A 16,947-nucleotide genomic window follows, 5' to 3' on the forward strand; every position below is an offset into this window, starting at 1 on the left:
CATGAACTACTACCTACTATGACTGTTTTCTCCCCTCTTCTGGAACTGTGACAGACCCGTGAGGGAGTCACCATCCTCTGTGATGGCAGAGAAGATCACACTGCTCTTCTTGGGAAAGGAATCAGTTCTATCTGGCTTTGTACTTCTCTTTGTATTGTTGACCCCCCACTGTTCACATCTTTCATACCTGTCAAATTTAGGGTCAAAGACTAGAGGGCTGGGAGACAGCGTTGAACTCCTCACTTGTCCTTAGAATGCATCTCCTCTCAAGGTATTTCAGCTCTGATCCCTATACAGCAATCCACATCCTTGACATCCCCCTTCATTGGCCACAGGGCTGAGGTATTTTCAAAGACAAAAACCAGAAAAGGGCAATCCTCCAATCCTGGCTGCATCTGGATGATTCATTTACATTGAGCTGACTTTTGATTTAGGTGGTGCTAGGGATTGAACCCAGGGTCTTATGCATAGTAAGTAAGCACTGTACCACTGATCTCCATCCCAACCTACTGAGCTTATGGGAAAGCTGAGTCAGCTGTAAAAACCACCCTATTAACAAAAGGGAACTCCACTTCCTATACAGCTAGTGACCTGGATGTAGCCTGCCAACGTTTAATAAAATACAAAATAGGGGTGCAGATGTGGGTCAGTGGAGTGCCCCTGAGTTCAATCCCTGGTACCAAAACAACAAAACAAAACCCCCCAGGTACCTGGGTGTGGAAGTGCATGCCTGTAATCCCAGCAGCTCTGGAGGGCAAGGCAGGAGGGTCGCAAGTTCAAGCCCAGCCTTAGCAATTTAGAGAGGCCCTGGGTTTGATTCTCAGCACTGCATATAAACACATGAATAAAATAAAGGTCCGACAACATGTAAAAAAAACTATTGAAAAAAAAAAAAAAAAGGATTGGAGGTGTAGCTCAGTGGTAAAGTACCCCTGGGTTCAACCCTTAGTACCAATACAAAATAGGTTACTGTGGGAATCTAAGTACTTTATTACTCAGCTTTCACACTTCCCATGTGGCTTCAAGGTGTAATTACCTAGGTAAACCTATTAAGGAACCAAAGTTGTAATAACTTCGCAATTAGGAAGCTTCCAAGTCTGACTCTTGGTAACATGAGAATGGTATAAGCTTTGTATTTTGGTCAGCGTGCTACACCTTAATTCATAATGCACAATGTATTGAATGTTAACTAAACCATTTTCTCTTTTTTTCCTCCCCAAGGCTGAAAGTGCTTATCTAATCTGGTCTGCAGAAAATTTTTGATAGGTTGGAATCTAGCACAGAACATACTGAATTTATCTCTCTCTATATATATATATTCAATATGTGCATACAGAGTAAAATAAAGTTATGAGAGCACTTTTCTTAAGTTCACCAATCTTATAACACAATTAAACCCAAACCCGAAAAATGGAAGTAACAGACTGATTTCTTATGTGTTTAAATTCCCACAATAGAAAAGAAACGGATTCAAACACTCGTATATTCATTATTCAGAAAAAGAAATCCATAGAACATTATATACTAAAATGGGAAGGTCCTAACTACTCAGCACAAGTTTTGCTCTGAACATTTCCTTGATATTGATATTTCTGTTTTACACATTTAGTCAGGCAAGGTAGCACATGCCTGCAAATCCAGGGACTTTGGAAGGCTGAGGCAGGAGGATCACAAATTTGAGGCCAGCCTCAAAATAAAAAATAAAAAAAGGGGCAGGGATATACTTGCAATTCCCCAGCCTTCCAAAGTTTACAAATATCTTTAATGATATAAGCACAACAGTGTTCTCTCTCCACCCTAAACTTAGCACAAATTAGTTTACTAGCATGAAATTCAGAGCATGGCAATACTCTTCAGACTACAGATAGAATAATATTATCAATCAAGTTTTCAGCCACTGCCTGGCCGGAAATTCCTTGGCTTCAGATATATGAAAGGGGTTGTAGTATGGTTAAAAAGTGGCTTAAGCAATACTGAAAGAGGCAAATGCTTTGGGGGAGAAAAATCACCATAGACATTGGCTCTTGGCAGACTCAGGGGACCAGCAGGTGGTAAAATCCAGAATTATCTTGCCTTTAATTTCGTATAAAAACTTAAATCAGATATAACATACAAAAGCATCAGGGCAAAAGAAACTACAATTAGTTGAGGCATATTTGAAAAAAATGGTTATTAAAAAGTCAAAGCTCACGGGGCTTGGGATGTAGCTCAGGGGTAAAGGCCCTGGGTTCAATCCCCAGCAGCACAAAAATAAATATGTAAAAATAAGTGAGTCAACTGGGAAGTCTTGTTTTTGTGGTCCTGGGGATTGAACTTACCTAGGGCCTCACACATGCTAGGTAAATGCTATTCCAACTGGGCTACATTCCCAGGGAAATCTTAAAAAAGTCATAGCTCACAAAATCATATTAAGTATTTCTCAGCCCAATTTCCTTTCTTTAGAGAAATTTCTTTCCTGGCTAGTTAGCCATCCCATTAATCCTTGTGCCAGGTGTTGGGAGTTCACATGAAAGGTACTTGCTCACAATCCTGGCTCAACTTTGGGTGGACAGTGACAAAACAGTCTATGTGGAGCTAAAAAATGGTAGACAAAAAAACAAAACCAGAAACAAAAAACCAAACCACCCAAATAATCAAAACAATCAGGAAAATACCGGGAAAAGAAAACACTTGGGCTATAGAGTCCCTCCCCACCCCACCCCCTTTCTTTTTCCATACTGCAGATTAAACCCAGGGGCACTTACCCACCCATCCATATCCCCAACCCTTTTTATTTTGAAACAGGGTCTTGCTAAGTTGGTGAGACTGGCCTTGAACTAGTGATCCTACCAAGTTCGATATGGTTACAAATGTGCAGCACTGTGCCTGGCATTTTTTTTTTCATAATATTTTGCAGATGTCAGTGGAGAAATACATATTTCCAGTAATTCAAGAGTTAGGCCTATAACACCTCAAGTAGCCAGCTGAGCTATTAAAATCAAGACTCTAAATTAATGCAACTCACTGGAGTCATACAGCTTAGTATTATGCATGTTCAAACTCTCAACTGCAAGCTCTTGTCTGTCCCAGTAATATATGTCAAAAGAGGAAGAACTAAGTAATCCAATTTCTGATAAAGTCTTTTTAATGGAAAATGTAAAACCCCTTTTAACTTTAATGTACAAAGCCATATGTAACACTTGCACTTTAACAAAAGCAAGCCAATGTTTTAAAAAAATACATCATTAAATGTATATATGTATATATTTACATAGCATATTAAGTTTAATATTTAGCTTTTAAAACTTCACATAAATTTTACCAAAATGAGACAATTTTAAATAAATTACACCTTTTGAAAATGTTTAATTATACAGTCAATAGCTTCAACAAAATATTGAAGTGTCTGTATTTAGTATCTACTTTATATACTTTATATCTTACAAATTTTACAATTATTTGGCAGTAATTTTCTGATTATGACATGACTGCTGTGCGATTCAGCAATTTCCCAAACGCAGGCAATAGCTGGTGTTTGTGTCCTATTCTCACAGTAACTGTCTCAATGTAGTGAAAAATATCAGTTATCTTATTAAACTGTACAAGGGCACATTTACACTTGATCAACAATATAGCATAGAATTTTTTTTTTTACCAAAAATAAATACATCATTTTAAATCTGACATTTTCACAAACATCATATACACTATGATACAGAAACAGCTCTGAAGTGCTGTTTTTAAATTTAGCTTGTTTTAGGACATTGAATCACAGGAGCTGTGACATATGCTATACTGCTGTGGTGTCAGTAACAAGTAATCACTACAAAGAGAATTTCTTGGCACTGATGGTTTTGTGAAGCTTAAGTCAGTGTGCACACATGTCATCATTCAAGGGGAGGTAATCCCGGTTCTACAGTCTAAAATCATCAAACAGGACCACACTTAATTTTCTTCCATATCCTCTACTTCATCTTCATGTATCTTCAAAGCTCTCACCATTTCTTTGACTGCATGATACAAGATATTTTTAACCTGAAAGAGATATTGACATTTCTCATCACTTGAGCTGGAGAGAGACTGACAAATGACAACCACCATGCTAAAAAATATTAATAATTTTAATGGGGACCTAGGAAAGCCAAATTCAATAACAAAAATGTCAAAATTTAAAAGTGTTGCTAAGCCAAAAGTTATAAAATTCATAGAATTAAATACACATTAATATTAATCTTCGGTTAGCTTGTTGTAACAAACCAGGCAATGACTGCCTAAACTATTATGCATATAATTTATTTTCTCAATATAAAGGGACTGAACATTCATTTCTTACCTGGAGCTTATCATCATAATTGATTTCTTCCTTCAAAAGTCTCAGTTCCTGTGTTAAGTGAAATGACTGTACAAGATGTTCTGGGGACACAAAGTCTTCAGTTACCTGAATACAGCTGTGAAAATTCTGTACCTATTTCCAAAAGAAAACTTGTGTAATATAAATCTAATGAGGTAGGAGCAAAGAAAAGCCACAGTCTAAAACCAAAAGAGATTTAATTTTAACCAGATTTAGTTTTTCCCAAGTAGCAAATGGATTTCAAGGCAGAACACCACACTTTCCACTGAAAAGCTTCATTGAAAGTGACTTGGTAAAGGAAATATTTTTAACTGATAAAAAACAAACAACAACAACAACTACAAAAAAACTTCAGAAACCCTTTGGAAAGGCTGATAACTGGATCCTAAATTTTGTTAAGATGGACTTTTTAGACTGGTAACTAGAAAGAATCAACAAAGCAATCAAAATCTGAGTATGTTTGATGCTGTTTCTTTGGCTTTTACTGTTAACTCATACCAGAGCATAAAGAAAAAGAAATGTGGTTCAGTTTGTTAGGAATGAGGAAGAAAAATGATCATAAATGAGTTTCAAAATTGTACTATGATTTTGGTTATTTGTGTCTTTCTTTCAAATTAGCCAATTAAATAGACTCCAATTTCCTGTGGCTTTTTAGTACAACAGTTTTTCAAAAAAGCTTTCTCCTCCCTGATTAAACAGTTTTAATAAGAAACCAGCCAATATAATGCATTGTATATGCCTGACAGTTTTAGCTGTTCTGTACAGTTAAGAACAGATAATGTTTCACAGAACAGCCCACTATGGGTGAGATGTTCAGTGCTTGTCCCAAGACAAATTAGCCAATGAAAAGCAAGTCAACAAAAGCCCAACTTCCCTGACATCTTGTCTAATAGATGTTTTATATTAGATATTATTAACATCAACTTACATTAAGTGTCTAATTCCATCACAGAGCTTCTAAATGCTCTTTCTCTTTTTACTTACTTGAACATGCTGCGAGGAGGGTGAAGAGTTAAGTCCTTCAAAGTTTTAGTATATACCTTTGGTTTTTGGTATTGGGGATTGAATCCGGTATCCTGTGCACGCTAAGCAAGTGCTCTACCAGTGAGCTACTTCCATGGCCCTTTTTAAAATCTTAATTTTGAGACAGGGTCTAAGTTGCCCAGGTTGGCCTCACACTTGTGATCTTCTTGCTTTGTGAGTACCTGAGTAGCTAGGATTACAGGTGTGTATTACCCATGCCTGGTTCAGTATATACCTTTTGGTAGGTCTAGTTCTAGCATGTCTTAAAATCACTTGTAGTCCCAAAATTTCTAGGTTTTACAAGTTCTTTATTTGTATTCTCATTTTGGTCATCCATCATTTTCCTGGTTTCCTTTAGTTTTTTATTTATTCAGGCTTTCCTTAAACTTTTTGAGTTTATTTGACTGTTGTCTAACTTCAATATCTGAACTCCTCAGGGAATATTTCTGTCAATATATCTTCTCCTTTGAATGAGACATTTTCCTTTTTTGTGTGCATGCCTTGTAAATTTTTTTTTTTAAATTGGGTATCTGAACTTTGTAAATGTGTTAACTGTAATAATCAGATTCTCTCCTGCCTCAGAGTTGTTTGTTGTTGATCACTGAGGACCAGTCATTGTTTAGTAAGTTTTACCAATTTCTTCTCAGAGGCTGAATTTCTTGTTCAGTATAGTCATTGAAGTCTGTATTCCATTATTTCAGTGGTCATCAGTGCCTGAAGAGATTTCCCTCAATATCAAAAATTAGCTGCCCTTTTCTTCATTAGTCTCTGGGTTACTGAGAGTTTTTGATTAGATTCCAGATTCTAAAAAAAGTTGATTCTGTCCATTTTTGACAGTTTATGACTTTCAGAATGTCGAGTTTTAGCTGGGTATGGTGGCATACACCTGTAATCCCAGGGACTCAGGTAGCTGAGGTAGCAGGATTTGAGGTTCGAGGCCACTTGTCAGCAACTCCAAGGTCCTAAGCAACTTAGTGAGAGAGACACTATCTCAAAATTTTAAAGAATGAAAAGAGCTGTGGATGTGGCTGAGTGGTTAAGTGCCCATGGGTTCCAATTCCTGGTAACCCCACCATAACAAACAAAACCCAAAGCCCAGAATGTTGAGTTCTATTAGCACTTATAGGATGTTGTATTTCCTTAAAGGACTGAGGGTTAGTTTTAAGAGGTAAGAGTTCAGTTTTAAAGACTTCGAACCTTCCCATTCCATTTATTCCACGCCTCTTTGTTGTACTGGGGATTTATAGCTTCCTTTACTACTGAGCTACATCCTCAGCTCTTAATTTTTGAGATGGGGTCTCACTAAGTTTCTCAGTCCTCACCAAGTTGTTGGGACTGGCCTTAACTTGCGATCCTCCTGCCTTACCCTCCCAAGATGCCAGGATTATAGGCATGCTCCTCTACAGCTGGCTACTCATCCCTTTTTTCTGCCATGTCTTGAGTCATTTATACTTCATTTCCTAGACTTCCTTTCTTATACTTCTCTTAAAGAATCAGTTGTAATTATATATAACTGGTCATATAAATGGAAAAAAATATACAATTTAAAAATATTATAAATTCATTATGAATAGCTTTTAAAACTACACATAAATTTTACCAAATTTTAAATAAATTATACCTTTTGAAAATGTTTAATTATACAGTCAATAGCTTCAACAAAATATTGAAGTGTCTGTATTTAGTATCTACTTTATATACTTTATATCTTACAAATTTTATAATTATTTGGCAGTAATTTTCTGATTATGACATGACTGCTGTGGGATTCAGCAATTTAAGGAAAATTTATCATTAAAGATGTAAAATCCACATGGTTTGAGATCACAAATTCATTACTCATCTTTTTTGTAACATAATTTCATCCTCTATAAAATGGAAAAAAATCTACTTTTTACCTTGTAGGTTCTTCAAAAAATAAGAGAGAAATGCATGGAAAAAAAAAGATGCAATTATGGGACTGGGGATGTGGCTCAAGCGGTAGCGCGCTCGCCTGGCATGCGTGCAGCCCGGGTTCAATCCTTAGCACCACATACAAAACCAAGATGTTGTGTCTGCCGATAACTAAAAAATAAAATATTAAAAAATTCTCTCTCCCTCTCTCTTAAAAAAAAAAAAATGAATTACCCTGAAACATAGTGGCTTAAAAAAACAACCTTAAAAAAAAAAAAAGATGCAATTATCTATCTATTTAGTTTGCTGGGGACTATGTTAGAGCACTGGCTCTAGACTTGAGTTTTAGTTGTTGCAGTTTAAATAAAGGTCACTTGGAAGCTATGGCTGTGACAAAGTAAACATTGGAGGTCAAGGTCTAGCTGTTTTGTCTAGGAATGTAAAGGAAGAGTTTCACATACTGAGTTGTTTACCAACAAAAGATTTGGGCTGGGTGTGGGTACTAGGAATTGAACCCAGGGGCATTTTATCCCTGGCTATCCCTTTAATTTTGAGATAGGGTCTCATTACGTTGCTTAGGGCCTTGCTAATTTGCTGAGACTGGCTTGAGACTTGAGATTGCCTCAGCTTCCTGAGTCCCTGGGATTACAGGCATGTGCCATCATGCCCAGCCCTACAAAACTGCCATTTTAGAATGGTTCATAGAATAACAGTGCTGTGGCTACAAGACACACACCAGAACTCCTCTCTTAGTTTAGTTTCTGGAAATACTCACTGTTGACAGGCAAAAGAATGGTGTTTCTTCCCTAGCATTACTGGTTTTTGTTTGAGTATCACTTGGTTGAAAGTTTTTTGATGGGTACCTTGGGCTCACAAGGGCTTCTAATTTGTATGGTTTTTCAAAGTGTAGTGCCTGACAGTAACATTAAGCATTCCTTGGGAAAAATTTCTTTCTTCCCTAGATCTAATTAATTAGAAACTCTGGGAGGTGGGGTATAGCAATCTGTGTCTGATAAAGCTGCTCAGGAAATTCTAATGTATGCTAAAGAATGAGAAATACTGATTTAGAGTCTGTACTATTTTGAGGGCCACCTTTAGTCTAAGTGTTGAACCATAAATGAACATTTGCAGTACTGCTAAGACCCTAATAGGCTGGAAATAATGTATATCAAATAAAAATTAATATTGTAAACAGAGTTCTTATCACTTTCCTTGAATTCTCTCTCAAACTAACATTACTATTGCCTGGCATGGTGGCATATGCCTGTATTATCAGCAATTTAGGAGGCTAAAGCAGGAGGATTCGTGTTTGAGACCAGCCTGGGCAATTTAGTGAGACCCTGATTCAAAATGAAAAAGGGCTGGAGACAGGTGCAGTGGCTTATGCCTGTAATCCCAGTGACTCTGGAGGCTGAGGCAGGAAGATTGCAAGTCCAAGGTCAACCTGAAAGACTTAAACTTAGTGAGGCCCTATCTGTAAATAAAAAAATAATAAAAAATTGTGGCTCAGTGGTTAAGCACCCTTGGATTCAATCATGTTTTCAAAAAAAAAAAAAAAAAAAAAAGTGCCTCTGGGTTCAATCCTTACTTCTGCCAAAACAAAACTACAACAACAAAACAAAACAAAACAAAAAAAAAAACCAAAGCAAAACCCGTTACTACTATATTTAAGTAGAGGGCAACAACCTCTCAATACTGTGACTGTGCTGTCATTATCATACTACATAGAAAAGGGAAAGTAGAACTTCCCGATTTTATAGCTGGCAATTTCTTGCCAAAATATGGAGCAAAGAAGTTAATGATTTGATCATTCATCACTTTACTGGCAGACATCAGAATAATATGAAATTTGCTTTCTATATACTATCTGACTTTTCTATACATTTCCAAATAAACTATGTCTTTTGATGTTTATTTGTACCTAGTGAAAACTTAAATTAACTTCCAACTCAGGTGAATTTTCCATAGTACCCAGAGAAAATATAGGAAGAAGTAAAACTCTGCATGTCTATACAAAGAACACTACACACACACACACGAGAATGTGTATGTTTATGCATATATATAAATTTTATAAAAAAGTACAATTTTGTGCAAAAATATGTTGCAAATGAGAACATATTTTTCAGGTCTTTATAAACAGATTTACTAATATTTATTTTAAGTATGGCAAGGGGACATTGAAAAACACAAATGTTATGGCTGGGATTGTTGCTCAGTGTAGAAAGTTTGCCTAGCATGTGTGAGGTCCTGGGTTTGATCCCTATCCCTTGTATTGCAAAAAATAAAAGGTCAAAATCAAAAATCTCTTTATGAAACTTACATTCTATTTAGACATTAAGAAAGTACAAATTGCTGGGTGTGGTGGCACCCACCTATAATCCTAGTTGACTAGGGAGCCTGAGGCAGGAGAATTTCAAGTTTAAGGATAGCCTCAGTTACTTTGTAAGACCCTGTCTCAAAATAAAAAATAAAAAGGCTGAGAATGTAATTTAGTGGTCAAGTAATCCTGGGTTCAATCCCCATACCAAAGGGGGAAATACAAATTTAAACCACAATGAGATAGCACTACAAAGTTATAAGATCGGTTTTAAAACAAAACTGATAGTAACAAGCATTGAGAGAAGACATAGAGGAACTAAAATGCATATAGCACTACTTTGGAGAAAGGAAATGGTATAACCACTTTAGAGAGCAACCTGGCAGTTTCTAATTCACATGTCCAGGCAATCCCACTAAGCACTATTTACCTAACAGAAATGAAAAGCTGTGTTCACCCACAAGCTGTATGCAAATGTTTATAGTAGCTTTATTTTCTATAGCCTCAAACTGAAAATAATACAAATATATTTCAGTTAGTAAAGAGATTTAAAAAAAAAACAGCCTTTAAAAAATGGAAAAATAAATAAAAAGAAACAAATACCCAGCCATGAAAAGGAACCAAATAATACATACATAACATGGCTGAATCTCAAATGCATTTGTTAAGTAAGAAAAGCCAGATTGAAAGAATACATATTATATGTTCCAATAAATGAAAGTTTTCATAAAGGTAGAATTGTAAGGGACAAAAACTAGCCAACTGGTTGAAGGAACTTTGGGTAAAAAAAGGAGATGTTTTGGGCTAGGAATGTGGCTTAAGCAGTAGCACGCTGGCCTGGCATGTGTCCGGCCCGGGTTCAATCCTCAGCACCACATACAAAGATGTTGTGTCTGCCGAAAACTGAAAAATAAATATTAAAAAATTTCAAAAAAAAAAAAAAGATGTTTTACTCCAATCAGAATGGCAAATATCAAGAATGCGAGCAATAACAAGTGTTTGTGAGGATGTGGGGGAAAAGGTACACTCATGTATTGCTGGTGGGATTGCAAATTGGTGCCAACCACTCTGGAAAGCGGTATGGAGATTCCTTAGAAAACTTGAAATGGAACCACTATTTGACCCAGCTACCCACTCCTCGGCTTATACCCACTCCTCGGCTTATACCCAAAGGACTTAAAAATCAGCTTACTGCAGTGACACAACCACAGCAATGTTTATAGCAGCTCAATTCACAATTATTATTGAACTATGGAACCAACCTAGATGCCCTTCAACAGATGAAAATGTGGTACACATACACTATCGAATATTACTCAGTCTTAAAGAAAAATGCTTAATGTTTTCTCTGATAATCGGATGCTGATCCATAGTGGGGGTGGGGGGTGGGTAAGGAAGAATGAAGGAACTTTGGATTGTGAAAAGGAATGAGGGGAAGGAAAGAAGGGAGGGGTGGGTTTGTGGGGATGGGAAGGACGGTAGAATAAAATACACATTATTACCCTATATACATGTATGAGTACACTACTGATGTGACTCTGCACTCAGCCTGAAGAATGAGAAGTTGTGCTCCATTTGTGTACAATGTGTCAAAGTGCATTCCACTGTCATGTATAACTGATTAGAATTTAAAAAACACAAAAACAAAAACAATAGAAGGGAGACCAGTAGATAGAATAAGGGGAGCTGGGCAGGAAGAGGAAGGAAAGGGGAGGTTTATAAAATGTGAGAAAAAATCTTTGGCAAATGAATACATATTAAACATATCTCAATTACTGGGTGGTAAATGGAAGAGGTAGTGAACAACCTATGAGACAAATTAGACTAGGGGGAGTGTTCCTCAGGTTTCCCTTGTACATTTTATTACTAACAGAGTTAAACTGGGCTATTTGCGCCATTCTTCGTACAGGAATCCATTGTGTGCTTTAGATTTCATTTTTCATACCCTCCAACAGCTATTCTATGCCATTTCCACTATACACATCAAGAACTATATACATCTAGCTGCATAATTCTGTGGATTGATAACCTTATAGCCTGTTAAAAGAAAGCTTTGATATTCTCCCCTCACCCCTTTCTGGCCCAACTAATGAGATATGAGTATATAATACCTCTATACTTCTCCTGTGAGGCCTTAAAAATTAAATTTCAAGTATCTAAAATCAGAGACAACATATAAATGCAAACCTGGCTCATGTTAAAACAATTTAAGCTCTCAAAGTATTCAATTATTTCAAATTTCTTTAAACACTAGAATGCCATTTTAGCAATATAATTAATGAAAACAGACTGTTTCAGATTATTCTGTTACTTCTGTTTTTCATTTACATCTTCACCCAGAACAATTTTTCAGAGTTTATTCTTTGAACAACAGGTGTGTCAAAAAGTTTGTATGTACCTGATGAAGTGCTCCTGCTGGCAAAACAATGGCATCACCAAGAAACTGAATAACAGTACAGGTTCTGACTCCATATTCTTCTAGCAGTCTTTGGCGGAGTTTTTTGTTTACATACCAGCTTTGGTCACGTATTGGATCGTGTTCGGGTAGAACTTCAAGGCCTTGTTCTTTTGAAATCTGAAATATGGATTAAAATAAAACATATACCCCATTTATATAAGGCCAAAGAAGAAAAGCCTCTTTAGCTAAATATCTATTTAGTTTATAATAGCACATTCTTTGGTCTCAGAATCTTACAGAACCATCATTGTGCTTAAAGAAAAAACAGTCTGCAATAATTTAAAAAGCAAAGGATATTAAATAAAGCACACGGAAATGCTATTAATAGAGTGAGTCATATTCCTTTCTCACCATCTCCTTTTTCTATGAAGTTTTCATCTGTCAGGTTTCCTTCCTTACCAATTGTTTAAAGGGTACAACACCTAGATGAGGCAAAGTTTAGTATGGTTGTTCCCCAACCACCAAAAGCTAAGCCTTCACATGTATGGATTTCATAAACATTTCTTTTTCTTTTCTTTTTTTTTTTAAGAGAGAGTGGGAGAGAGAGAGAGAGAGAGAGAGAATTTTTTAATATTTATTTTTTATTTCTCGGCGGACACAACATCTTTGTATGTGGTGTTGAGGATCGAAACCGGGCCGCACGCATGCCAGGCAAGCGCGCTATCGCTTGAGCCACATCCCCAGCCCCCATAAACATTTCTTGATAGTGCCCCCCACCCCTGCACTCCCTTAATGCATGTACAAAGATAAAAACCATTTTAGGGTTTACATTCTAATCGTTGAAATATTTACTTGTGACCTTTTCAGAAATTACTCATTAAAATAATCTTTTGATTTACAAGACACACATTATAGATTAAAATATTGGTAATTATTACTGGGATAAGAGAGTTACAATGCTAAAGCCCTTTCACTTTCTTTACATTATTTCACAGAAAGAACTTGAAATCCTTAAAAAGAAGATGGAGTATAATAAAATAAGCAACTTATGTTCCCTTATAAAAAAATCCCCCAAATTACAAAATTATGAAAATATTTTAGCAAAGGGTGTGAACCAATTATTTCAGGTTGATGGGTTAATTTCTTTAAGAATGTCTAACAATTAAAGGTATGATTACTCAAAATTTCAGTCTAACCAAAAAGTATAACTGAGAAATCATGTCATAAAGTAGAATCACTACCTAGGTCAAGAGCCAAACATATTAATCAGATTCTAAGGAAATTTAAAGATCCGATCCTTTTTTAGATGTTTCTACACCACCCAACTTAATACCTAGCTCATCAACACATTGGTCCTTTACTATAAGGTGGTAAGGAAGATAGGGGAGCACTATGAAATGAGAAATCACCATACAAATCTCAAAATAAACAGGCCTTTAAAAGAAGCAAGACAAAGGAGCTTTTCATTTTCAACAAAAATTCCATCCCTTCTAACTAAAAATTACTGAGTCCTTACTCAAAGTGAAGAGATAAATTGTCTGCAACATAAATTATACCTTTTGAAGAAATTCTCTTATCTTGTCCACATCTTTTCCAGCGTAAATATGCCACAGAGCACCAGGAATTTCACTTGAGTCCTTCAATCTTTTCCTTAAAATGTCATCCAAATCTTCTTCCTCAAATTTCTTGAGTATTCCTAAAATATAGGAGAGTATTTTCAAATTGGTCAGTGAAGACTACCAAAAAGCCAAATCTTCTAAAACTGATTTATGAGAACAGCAGAATGCCCGAGTAGATCAGTATTCTTAAAGGAGTCAAACCCAGTTTTATATTCAAAACTATTGAGAGCAGAAAACTGGAACTGTTTCCTGTGTGCCACAGGAAAGATCAATAGTGATTTTCCTGGTTTGTTTTCTGTAAAACAAGGGGCAGGAAAAAGAAAATTCAAGAGTTTTTACTCAATCAGCATTCTCCCTGTCCTCAAAGGGGTGGTCCTAACAATGGCTTGGACTCATAGCATTTCATAATTTATGAAGAACTTTTTTGACCATTATCATTCAGTTGGTTCCTGTAACTATACAGTATGGTTGTCAAGAATCATAACCTCTATTTTACACTTGAGTAAAGAGATTCAGTGAGGTGAAGGGATTTGCTTATTACTGTGACTAATGAAAAACATTCTGATTAATTCCTATGGGACCTCATACTCTATTATGGTCAATATGTAATCAAATTCTTTATCAACAAAGCTGTAGTTTTGAAGAAACAAGGCCATTCTTCTAAAACGCCGACAAACTAAACATCTTTTTTTTTTTTTTTTTTTTAGAGAGAGAGAGAGAGAGAGAGAGAGAGAGAATGAATTTTATTATTTATTTATTTTTTAGTTATCGGCGGACACAACATCTTTGTTTTTGTATGTGGCGCTGAAGATCGAACCCGGGCCGCACACATGCCAGGCGAGCGCGCTACCGCTTGAGCCACACACATCCCCAGCCCTAAATATCTTATATTTATGTGTAAGCACAAAAAATTTTGGAAGCATGCAAACTTTTGAATTCAATATGGTAAATTTTTTTTCCTTTTTTTTTTTTTGGTGGTACTGAGAATTGAATCCAGGGGTGCTCTATCACTGAAAATGCTCAGCCTGTAATATTTTTTATTTTGAGGCATGGTCTCATGATGTTGCCCAGAATGGCCTTGAATTTGTGATCCTCCTGCCTCAGCTTCTGAAACTGAACAGCTGGGATTATAGGCATGTATCACTGTGCCCGACTCACTACAGTGAGTATTTTAAATAAATCTTCTTCCCTTTTTTTGGTACTGGGGATTGAACCCAGGGGCACTTTACTGCTGAGCTACATCCCTAGCCTTTTTAAAAAAAATTATTCGGGACAAGATCTTGTTAAGTTGCTTAGGGATTCACTAAGTTGCTAAGGCTGGCCTTGAACTTTTAATCCTCCTGCCTCAGCCTCCCAAGTTGCTGTGATTACAGGTGCGCACCTAATCATCTTTTAAGACAAAAGAAAGCGACTCTTTATTACAAAGAATATAACAAATGTCTACTAAAACTGTGATGGTGAAACATTTACAATATTTAAACCTGACTACAAAGATTTTTTAATGTGTTCGTTTATTTTTTATTTATTTTTATTAGAGCATGAAAATTATACATAGTACTTGGGATTCTTTTTTAATATATATATTTTAGCTGTCAATGAAACTTTATCTTATTTATTTATATGCGGTGCTGAGAATTGAACCTAGTGCCTCACACATGCTAGGCAAGCACTCTACCACTGAGTCACAACCCCAGCCCTGTATTTGGGGTTCTTACAGCAAAAATCATACATACTAGAAATCCGATTTCAATTTCCATTTCTCCCACTTTCCTTCCCCTTTTTTCCCTCCTCTACTTATCTTACTTTTACTCCTTTGGTTAGTACTTTCTACGTATATAGAAATTCTCTCAGTACATTTATCTATATATATGATTCTGTTAAGATTCATTCCACATTTCTTTCCCTTCCCCTCCCTTTGGCTCTCCCTCTCATTCTCCCACTTCTACTCCACTGATCTTGCCTATATTTTTATCATATCTGATCCCCTCCCCCACTCCCTTTTCCCCTCATTTTGCTTTAGCAAAATGTGAAGCAGAAAATTTGACTCTTGCTTTTCTGAGTCTGGTTTATTTCCCTTAGCATGATTTCTACTCATTTATCAGCAAATGCCATGATTTCACTCTTCTGGGTATTTGGGTTAATTCCATAATCTGGCTATTGTATCACTATAATATGCTGATTTTAGTTCTTTTGGGACAGCTGGGTCATATGATCATTCCATTCCTAGTTTGCTAAGGAATCTCCACATTGCTTTTCAAAGTGGTTGTACAAATTTCAGTAGGATTTCTTAATTCAAACATGTTTTAAATTTTTAACTGCTTACTATGGTTCAAACACAGTTAAGATGAGAATTAAAAAATATCTAGCATGGAGTTAAGAAGGGTCTTAGTAAATTCACATGAATACCATACTTGGTAATAAGAATGTTCACAGACTAGTTCAGTCCTCCCTCAAGTGTTATTTGTGACAAAGTTTTTCCCATTTCATGATAAAACAAGAAAATAAAGAACAATGTTAAAAGTTTATCATAAGCCAGATGTGGCAGCACACACCTATAATCCCAGGAACTCAAGAGGCTAAGTCAGGAGGATCCTAATTTAAGGCCAGCCTCAGCAACTTAGTGAGACATTGTCTCAAAATAAAAAATAAAATAAAAAGAGCTAAAAAATGAAGCTCAGAGGTTAAGCACTCCTGGGTTTAAGTCCCCAGTACTGGGGTGGGGGAGAGTTTATCATAAAAATTAACTCTTTAATTGAAACAAATAGCCGATGGTTTAAATATGTGTTTTCTTAACAAATTAAAAGTTGCAAATCTTGTATTATTTTCCACTTTTTCTTCCTTTAAAGTTTATTGCTTTATAAACTCAAGAAAGGGGAGAGATTTATCATAAAAAAGAGAATGACAGATTAAATTTACTTTTTAAGTTTAGACCTCTTGGGTGAACTAATAATCTAAATTATACTCTGAAGGATGAATATAGTAATTTGCTAGGAAGACAAGGAGGAGGCAGAAAGATTTTGTAGTTGGGGAAAAAAGCATGTGCTTCAAGTAGGTTAATATTTCTTGATATTTAAGTATTATTTTTTTTCTGTACTGGGGAATGAATCCAAGGATATTTTATCACTAAGCTACATTCCCATTCTTTCTTTATTTTTGAGACAGGGTCTCGATAAGTTGTTGAGGCTGGCCCTCAAGCTTGTGATCTTCCTGATTCAGCCTCCTCAAAGTGCTGGGATTACAGGCGTGCACCACCACACCAGCTGTTAAATATTACTATAATACTGCTTTCTATGTGACACTTACAACACAATGACAAAAGTTTTTAGATAAATACAGCAAAGAGAATTATTTAAAATTTTTAAAG

General features: G+C 36.0%; 1 protein-coding gene across 6 annotated transcripts in view; it reads right to left on the reverse strand.

The window, feature by feature from the left end:
- Window positions 1-3,106: 3,106 nt before the first annotated feature.
- Window positions 3,107-16,947, reverse strand: part of Jmjd1c (jumonji domain containing 1C) — a 287,493-nt gene continuing 273,652 nt past the window's right edge. For all 6 annotated transcript variants that reach the window (XM_076834248.1, XM_076834245.1, XM_076834244.1 and 3 more), the window contains 4 exons: window positions 13,521-13,660; window positions 11,965-12,141; window positions 4,313-4,444; window positions 3,107-4,014 (listed from right to left, as the gene is read on the reverse strand). In XM_076834248.1, the coding sequence (XP_076690363.1) occupies window positions 3,925-4,014; window positions 4,313-4,444; window positions 11,965-12,141; window positions 13,521-13,660 (539 nt within the window). In that variant the 3' untranslated portion in view covers window positions 3,107-3,924. The remainder of the gene's footprint in view (window positions 4,015-4,312; window positions 4,445-11,964; window positions 12,142-13,520; window positions 13,661-16,947) is intronic.

The sequence above is a fragment of the Callospermophilus lateralis genome, chromosome 15 (assembly GCF_048772815.1).
Source record: "Callospermophilus lateralis isolate mCalLat2 chromosome 15, mCalLat2.hap1, whole genome shotgun sequence".
Taxonomy (NCBI): Eukaryota; Metazoa; Chordata; class Mammalia; order Rodentia; family Sciuridae; genus Callospermophilus; species Callospermophilus lateralis.